Source organism: Arachis ipaensis, chromosome B6 (genome assembly GCF_059453495.1).
Source record: "Arachis ipaensis isolate K30076 ecotype BB chromosome B6, ASM5945349v1, whole genome shotgun sequence".
Classification (NCBI taxonomy): Eukaryota; Viridiplantae; Streptophyta; class Magnoliopsida; order Fabales; family Fabaceae; genus Arachis; species Arachis ipaensis.
In genome coordinates this window covers 137,894,492-137,903,415 of record NC_142441.1, presented here as the reverse complement: position 1 = coordinate 137,903,415, position 8,924 = coordinate 137,894,492, and the positions used below count along the sequence as shown (strand labels likewise).

Below are 8,924 nucleotides of genomic sequence, written 5' to 3'. Positions count from 1 at the left end.
CTACATATAGTACAATCTTGATGAATGTACAAAATAGGGTGCCTTCAATGAGGTTTGAAAATTTAAAGACTTTAAAGCATACTACCCAAACTAGTCACTACTAAACTTCTAGTAGCTTAACAAAAATTCTCTCATATATTTGTACAAATTTTATAAAATAATCAAAATTTCAGAACATTATAAATTTTCAATTTTTTTCCCTTCGAAGATTTACGAAAACAAGTTGTAAGCTTATTTGTTTGAAAATCAAACAAAATCACCCTTCATCTCATCAGAGATTATAGCTACAATAGTGTAATAGAAAAGGCTAATTAACTTAAAATAAAACGTAAGGTTTATTAACTAGGAGTATATTAAGAATTCAGCCTCCTCAAAATAGTTGCAGCTGATATAACTGATTTAAAGGAATAACATAACAAGAATGGCAATCTCATAATACAAATGCTTGCTTACTTGAAATCAAAATCATAAACTTCAGAAAATGCCACACGCATCTGCTGAAGTAAATATCTTGATACGAGATGGTTTTGGCTGTTTAAGTTCTAACTTGCTCTAGTTTCTCTCCAACTAAACTAAACTTACCAAAATATATTATGTTTCATGGCTTTTCTTACTCTTCTTCTTTCTTGAAGCAAAGCTGCTTGGTCCAACTTCTATGGACATTCTTTTTGTCCTACAGGTAGGGAAGCAGATCAGAAATCAACAATATACTTGGGACAAGATGAAAAGTTGGAACTATTGTTTGTTACTGACTTGTCCTAAACACCGGAAATTATCTTATTTTGTTTAAATTCATAGGGAAGCAAAATACCTTGATGATAACTCTTCTGACTCTCTGCATCCCTCATCATCAGGAAAACCATCTATTAAAAAATTCATCAACGCAGTTAGTAACTTAAGAGATGCCAACACTCGTTATAATTTATAGTAAGGAATGATTAATACAATAACAATTAACTGAGTGTTGGGTATGCCTCTATCCTTAGATCAGTTTTTGCTGACTAGGTTTGTTTGTTTTGGGAGCAGTAGAGAGGTGAATTTGTGGCATTGTGAATTATACACCATGACTGGAATAATTGGTTCAAGAGCAATGTATGCACCCTTAACGATAACATTTTCAGGTCAAGAGGTTTAATGGGCTACAATTAGATGCTAAACCTCTATCTCCTATAAAGGCCATGAGAGATTGGAATGCTATTCCTCTTTAGCAGGGAAAAAAGATGTTATGATTTAGTATCATCCTTCTAGTTTTGTCATGATAATAATAATTGCTAACAGTAGATAATGTTTAACTAACACTTACCCTAAGGGCACTTCTTAAATTGTCTAATGTAGAAAGTTCCTGAAAATCTAAAATGCTATATTTTGCAATGCATATGTTTTATAAAAAGCTTTAGAAATTCTACTATGAAAATCCTTAACAAGTGTCCCAACAGGACCTTGTAATGTCTTGCAACAAATCGTCAATGTTTCTAATCAAGATTTTCATGCAATTTCTACTTTCTTCTTTTATGCATTTTGGGTGTGCTCTTGACCAAAGTGAATTATTTATCATTATCAATATGAGTAGTAATTCAACATCAGGCCTCAAACTGAATAACAAGGTTGAAGTTCTTTTGTTACTAAATATCATTTGACCGGTACACGTACCAGTTATATCTCTTTCTCCCTCTTCAATTTCCTGCTCCAACTCTGAATCTGTGCCCCATCGATCTCCACCATCGTCATTGTCCCAACGTTCACCAACAGGAGGCATCCAGAAATCTTCCTCTTCGCAGGAGCTGCCCTCATTAGAAGGATCCCTAACTTCAGATATAATCTCTTCAACCCCCTTCTCCTTACTCTTCTCCTTCTTTTTCTTCTTCTTATTCTTCTTATCTTTTTTTCCCCTATCTGCACTTTGGGGCTCCTCCGAGCATTCCACGCCTTCCATTCCATGACCTGCCAACTTCTGCTCTTCCTCTTGTTCTGTTTACATATAAGCTAATAATGCATCAGTTAACGTAGCATATTATAAAACTAATATGCATTCCCAAATCATATATTCCGCAAACACTAGCACAAACACTAGATCTCACTCCATATCATCCAAACCAAAAACCGAGTGAGACAAAAGACACAACAACTAACCCAACTTATTGAGGAACCTCTTCCCAGTCATATGCTTCCAGATATGTTTCTCTGACTTATTCACCTTGTCTCCAGTTAGCTTACATATCACCTTTGAACTGGAACAAAAAAGGCAAAAGCTATGCTATTATGTTATCACTTACCGTTAAATTGTCAACAATCAACAGACTCAAACAGATACCACAATATAAAATATGAACATTTATCACAATTTTTTTTTTAGTTACACAATCATAGGCAAGAGAAACCCCAAATTCCATAGTAAATTATGCCTTACATATTCAGTTCATGTTTTATTGATTTATTTGTTTATCAAAAATACTATATGCACACCAAAAATAAGTCAGTATGTATTTGTGTATAAATATATGTATTGTTTAATTTATTTTCAATTTGTATTTCATATTTCAACATATAATCTGTAAGTGTGGTCGATTTAGCGGGTAATATTTGGTGTAGACATAGCATTATTGTTTATTTATTGTGTTGATCGAAAAAAGTAGGAAAGATAAGGGGTTAATTACCGGCAAAGAGGGTCTTGATTGAACATATTGAGAGGTGGTTTATGATTGGACAATGCAAAATCGATGAGACCCAAACGGCACTTTTTGCTGCGAGAGTAAAAGTCTATGTCCTTGGAGAGGACCTCGTGACCAGTCTCTACGCACTTGAAACGGCCATTTCCCAGCTCGCTGAAGCTCGGGGACCCGAGAAGGTTCGCCCCTTCCTCTTTCCCACTCTCTTCAGCTGTCGCCATATCCCTCTTTCCGAGCTTCTAGGTAAACAATACAACAATCAGAAATTGGTAATTAATTTGCGCCTAAAGAACTAACGAAATTAAACAACAACAGCAGCAACAATAATGTAATTAAACAGTACCGGGAGGAGAGACAATGAACTTGCGGACGGCGGTGAAGCTCCACGACAGATGGCGAAGCTTGAGGAACGGCGGCGATTGCTGTAGGAACAGGGAGGGTTTGTTAAGACCAAGACTAGGGCCACGGCGAAGTATCAAAATTGAAGATTGCTTAAAAAAAAAAAAAAGATATTATATAAAAAAAAGGCTTTTGCTAGTGTGTAGATTGGCAGAATATTCTACATGTATAGAAGTCCACTTGTCAAATGGAAGATTGTGCACGTAAGGCTAGGGGTAGAAGATGTCGAGCAAAGAGACCCACACCTGCATTGGGGTTTGTGCTTGCAGGAGACAAAGTCTGTGTTTTTGCAGTCAGTTTGGCTAGATTAAAGTTGGTGTTTATCTGATAATTAAAAAGTGATTATATTAATTATTACCTAGATTCATGGTTGGGCTTTTTGGGTTTATGATTGTGGACGTGGGCTATTTAATAATGCAATTTTTGGATGAGGTATTTTCGTTTTATATAGCCCAAATACAAAGAGGACTTTTGTAGTTGATTTAAAGTAGCTAACATTGAAATAGTTTTTTTTTTGTTGTAAATTGTGATGACTGAGGAATGATGGTCACATAAGGCAAAAAAAAATTTGGAATGGGATAAAAAATGAACTAACATGACATACCTTGTCCAAAAAAAAAAAAAAAAAAAGAATAGAAACATTTGCATAAATATTGTTTATACTTAAAATTATTACTGTTAGAGAAATGGAAAGAAAATAAGTGTTTGTAATGTAATTATCAACAAATTGAAATTAATAATTAGTATTAAGAGGATATTTTAGAGAAATATGTGATGGAGTAAAGATAAAGAAGCTAGATGATTCATTATTAAGTGATAAATTATAGATTTGTTTTGAAATATTGGTCAAAAGCATTTATGCGAATGATTTGGAAAATAATTTTGTGAGAAGCATATAAAGATTCTACTTTAATATATTGAAACTGAGTTTTCTCCCCAGTTAATAAAAGTAAGTTGTCGATTTCTTATGAATCTATTTTTTCGCCAAATTGAATATACTATTTTCTCCTTTAAGTTTATTTTATAAAAATATCTTTGTTACAATGAGCTTATAATTAACATTTTAGTAGTAATGCATAATTATACTAATTTAAGAAAATATCTTTATCATAGTTATATAAAATCAATGTTTAATACATTATTTAACTAATTATCAATTATGAATCGAAAATACTTTTAATCATTTTAATAATAATAATAATAATAATAATAATAATAATAATAATAATAATAATAATAATAATAATAATAATAATATGATATGATAAATATATGACAATGGCACCGGTTATTAATAGCCAATTTATATTTCTGTAAATAAATTTATTTTAAAAAATATGTTTATTATAATTATATTATAATTTTATAATTAGTATTTAATAGCTAATGCATATTTATTTTAATTTTATAAAATATCTTTATTATAATTATATAAAATCAATATTTAATATGGTGCGGTGGTATGGGATCCTTGGCTCATTGTTGCTAAGATTGTGTGTCTGCAATGCTTGTACTATATAACTCTGGGAATCTTGTTGTCCTTGCTTGTTGGAACTCGCGTGTCTTGGCTGAGCCTGGTATATTTCTTTGACTATGCTACCATCACTACCTCCACGGTTACTGGTTGGTGTGTTATTGCTACGATTCTAATCAGCTCAAGCACTAATGGCTTTTTGTAAATAAATTATTTAATCACAGCAGAAGATATATGTAAGAAGGTCTTTCGGAGCGAGGAACGTGCTTATGATTTCTTCGCAAAACTTGGAAAATTTCTTGGGTTTGGGTTCGAAAGGGTGACTACGGGAAAGATAAGGAGGGGAATTTGATAAGGCGGAGATTCTTTTGCAACAAGGCCGGTTTAAGGGACCAGAAGCATTACAACCGGGTGGATAGAAAAAGATCACATTGTCCAGAAACGCGAACGAATTGCAAGGCAATGCTGTCAGTATATCTTGATAGGGTATCTTGCACCTGGAAGGTTAGGAAGGTGAACCTGGAACATAATCACCCACTGACGCCCAGGATAATAGTACATATGATTCCAGGATTTCGCCGTATGTCAGATTCTGCCAAGGCACACATAGATGGGATACAGCGGTACGGCTTACCAACCTCAAAGATACTGGGGTACATGGCAGGAATTTCTGGGGGGGTATTCTCTCCTTGGATTCACCAAAAAGGATGCTTACAATTACATCGAGAAGAGCAAACGCGACAAGATTACGGACGGTGACACTAATGCGGCCGTCATATACCTTGAGGGAAAGGCCACAGCCGATCCGATGTCGATGGCAAGGTACAACCTCACCGATGATGGTATGTTGGCGAACCTCTTCTGGGTTGACGGAGCGAGTCAAGTTGATTACCAATATTTTGGTGACGTCCTTGCTTTTGACTCAACCTACAAGAAAAACAAATATAAGAGGTCGTTAGTCATATTCTCTGGCACGAATAACCATAAACAAACAACAATCTTTGGCTTTGGTCTTGTTTTGGATGAGCGCATACCTTCTTACATGTGGATGCTTGAGAGCCTGGTTGAAGTAATGTGTGGCAAGACACCGTCTGTAGTTGTTACAGACGGAGATGATGCAATGATTGCAGCTGTGCGGAAAGTTTTCCCACGAGCAACTCATAGGCTGTGTGCGTGGCATCTACAAAGAAATGTAACCTCGAACTCAAACGAAGAAATGTTTCAAAATGTGTTTGCAAAGTGGTTATATGCTGACATGGAAATTGCTGACTTTGAGGCTGAGTGGACTCAGGCAGTGATAGACTTTGAATTGAGTGACAAGTTATGGGCTTCCCAGATGTACGAGAAGCGGGAGATGTGGGCCAACGCATATCTGCGGAACAAGTTTTGTGATGGCTTTCGGATGACATCTAGGTGCGAGGGAATCAACGCTAATGTAAAAAAATTCCTCACTTATAGGCACAACATTCTAGAACTTGTTCAGAATCTCGAGTTGCTTGTTCGGGAGTACCGAAACAACGAGCTTTCTGCACAGTTTAATACATTATATAGCATGCCGGTCATCATAAGTTGCTTGGATTCCATTGAAAGATCTGCTGTGAAAGTGTATACCCGAGCTGTATTCAACGAGGTTAAAAAAGAGATGGATCGGGTGGGCACTGTCAACTTTGTTAGTCGAACGAGGGTCTCCACAACAATTTTGTATATCATAGAAGACTATGGTAACCCGGGAAGACGAGTTATGATGCTATTCGAGAATAATGTGGTTAAGTTAGAATGCCGTTGTCGGTTCTAGGAACGAGTGGGGTACCCTTGTAGGCACATATTTTTCGTTATGAAGCACGAGTATTTGTATGCTATTCCCGATCGCTTGATAATTAAAAGATGGAGACAAGATGCCAAGGACATCGGACAGTACGTTGATGACATCGAAGAGGAATCCGAGAGGGGCTTTTTGCTGAGGCATGGTGCCCTTCATGCAGCTTCTCAATGGATGCTTTTCGTCAGTGCCAAGAAACAAGAGTTGTTTAGAGTTTCATTGAATGGGATTAGAAACGTTTGCAGGGACCTGGAAAATGGAAATGCTAAAGCTGTAGATGGTGCTTCGAAGAGGGTTGATGTCGGCATTAGGGACCCTGTGGTTGTTAGAACGAAAGGAGCACCGTCTTCGAAGAAATTAAAGTCAAAGAAAAGAAGGTGTACTACTTGTAGAAAAACAGGGCACACTAAGCGGAGGTGTACAGTTAGCATGAGGTCCTTTAATGAAACAGATGCCACTAAAGGTGCTGATATATCCAACACAGACCGTGCGGAGATATTCTTCCTACATAATCACTTGATAAGGATTACTATTTTTATTTTGTCAAAAAAAATTTAAAATTGTATCTAAGTTTTCCACTAATGAATTGTGCACCCATGACGAGTTTATTGTGTATTTACTGATCCATATTAAGTTAAGAATGTCGAGGCGGAGTGCAAGAAAGAAGTAACATGAGCAGGTGTTGATGTTGATGTGTTGGAGGAACATCAGAGTGGTGACCAAAAATGCAACGGTGATCAGAGAGTTTGCACAGCTCAAAGCCAAAACATGCACTCATTAGGCGATCAAAATGAACCTGACTGGAAAACAAAAGTGCTTAAATCTTGCCTAGCTGATACGTGTTGTGTGTTTAGTTGGAATCCTTATTGGTATTATCGTGACAATGTTTCTCTTCCTAGGTCATGGATATTTTGAGGAAGCTGAATCCAAGAACGGAAGCCAAGTCTTGATGCGTGGGGGAAGGATGTGATTGCTTTTTTCTGTTTTTTTGGACGGAGTGTGATTGCTATATGAACTGTTAAATTTTTTTTTCTACATATGAGAAATCTATGTATCTAAAATCTCAGTTTGACACATGTTCTCTAAAAGTGGGATACATGCAGCAGGTCTTTGATTTTCTCTAGCTACTACAAACATGTCAGAATTTGTTCCCTAAAATAATTAAGTATAATGTCATTATTTAACATCTAATTTAATTTGTAGGTTTTTTTTTGTCGAAATGGATTATTGGGTCAAAAACTATCGATTGGCACTTGGCGACAATATATCCGGGTCATGAGAAAATAAAATAATAATAATAATTAATAATAACAATGATAACAATAATAGTAATTCTTTCAAAAAGTTCTTTTTCCCTTTGTAGTTGCATTTTATTTTAAAAGTAATTGGATTTTATCTCGTGTAGTATTTAAATCCTGTGCTATTAAATTCATATAATAATATAATATAAAAATGAACCACAAAATTTTATTATTGTAAATTAAAAAGAATTATTTATTCTATTAATAATACTGATATAACTATCCACCGAATATAATTAATAATAAAATTTAAGATTAGTCAAGATACTACATGTGTTACACTAAAATTAAAAAAAAAAATATATATATATATATAAATTGTAGACAACACTTATCTAATTTTGTTTTTAAACTCTCCCATAACTTAATAATAATAATAATAATAATAATAATAATAATAATATTAATTATTATTATTATTATTATTATTATTATTATTATCTCATAGTCCAAAATATATTGTTATTAATAGAGTGATTTTTGAGATCCAATCAGTGCATCTCAATCCAAAAAGTCCACAAATTAAATCGGAAGTTAAATAATAGAATTATAATTAATTACTTCAGCTAAAAGGGAAATAAATACTGACTACGCAGTGAAAATCAGAACCTGCTACATATATTTCACCTATTTCAAAACGGACGTCAAACTCAGAGTTTTAACACATAAGTTCGTCACCTATAGAAAAAATTTGAATTCCTCACTGTAGCATTACCCTTTTTTGAGAGGCCAAAATAAAAGAGGTATTGTCGTTGGAAGTCATATGCAAATTTGCTTCATTAAATGTGGAGATCAAAATTGCAAAATCTGATGGCCTCATCCCTCTTATCGTTTACGTCGATAAGTTGACACAAACGAATGGTGATTTCTTTCTTTAATTATCTTAAAAACGAGATCACGCAGATGTTGATATGATATATAATAACGTAATATAAAGTCTTAGCATAAAATGCTTAATACGTGATAAAGTCTTGCATGTCTTGTCAGAGTTGTGCATGCCAAAAAGTGTGAACTACGATCTATAATGCTTGCAATAATGCGAGTCAGAAAACAACCAAAATGGCGTGTGCCAAGGACAGTTGTTTTCGGGTCACATTACTAAAGCCTAGGATAACATGTCATCCACGACGTCCATTTCAAGTACATACATCTTCACAAAATATTATAACTAAGTGCTCCTCAGAAGATGCCTATATGGTTGGGCTTTGACTACTGACGCTAATCACTGGTGATGCCTTTAAGGATTTTTTTTTGTTGCCATCTGG

The 8,924-nt window shown here is 34.7% G+C and overlaps 1 protein-coding gene and 1 pseudogene across 3 annotated transcripts; one reads left to right on the top strand and one right to left on the bottom strand.

Annotated features, from left to right (window-relative positions):
- Positions 1 to 311: 311 nt before the first annotated feature.
- Positions 312 to 3,366, bottom strand: LOC107605085 (uncharacterized). Of its 3 annotated transcripts, none has more exons than XM_016306827.3 (7): positions 3,230 to 3,366; positions 3,010 to 3,088; positions 2,655 to 2,905; positions 2,131 to 2,228; positions 1,651 to 1,968; positions 812 to 863; positions 312 to 673 (listed from the first exon to the last, which is right to left on the bottom strand). In XM_016306827.3, the coding sequence occupies exons 3-7, from the start codon at positions 2,885 to 2,887 to the stop codon at positions 592 to 594; spliced, it is 783 nt and encodes a 260-aa protein (XP_016162313.1). In that variant the 5' UTR covers positions 2,888 to 2,905; positions 3,010 to 3,088; positions 3,230 to 3,366; the 3' UTR covers positions 312 to 591. The 3 variants fall into 3 exon arrangements, with proteins under 3 accessions (XP_016162313.1, XP_088347334.1, XP_016162314.1); XM_088491208.1 differs by having other exon boundaries at positions 2,655 to 2,902; XM_016306828.3 differs by lacking the exon at positions 3,230 to 3,366 and having other exon boundaries at positions 2,655 to 2,902; positions 3,010 to 3,156.
- Positions 3,367 to 4,771: 1,405 nt separating this feature from the next.
- LOC107647469 (protein FAR1-RELATED SEQUENCE 5-like) lies at positions 4,772 to 7,328 on the top strand (annotated as a pseudogene).
- Positions 7,329 to 8,924: the final 1,596 nt, after the last annotated feature.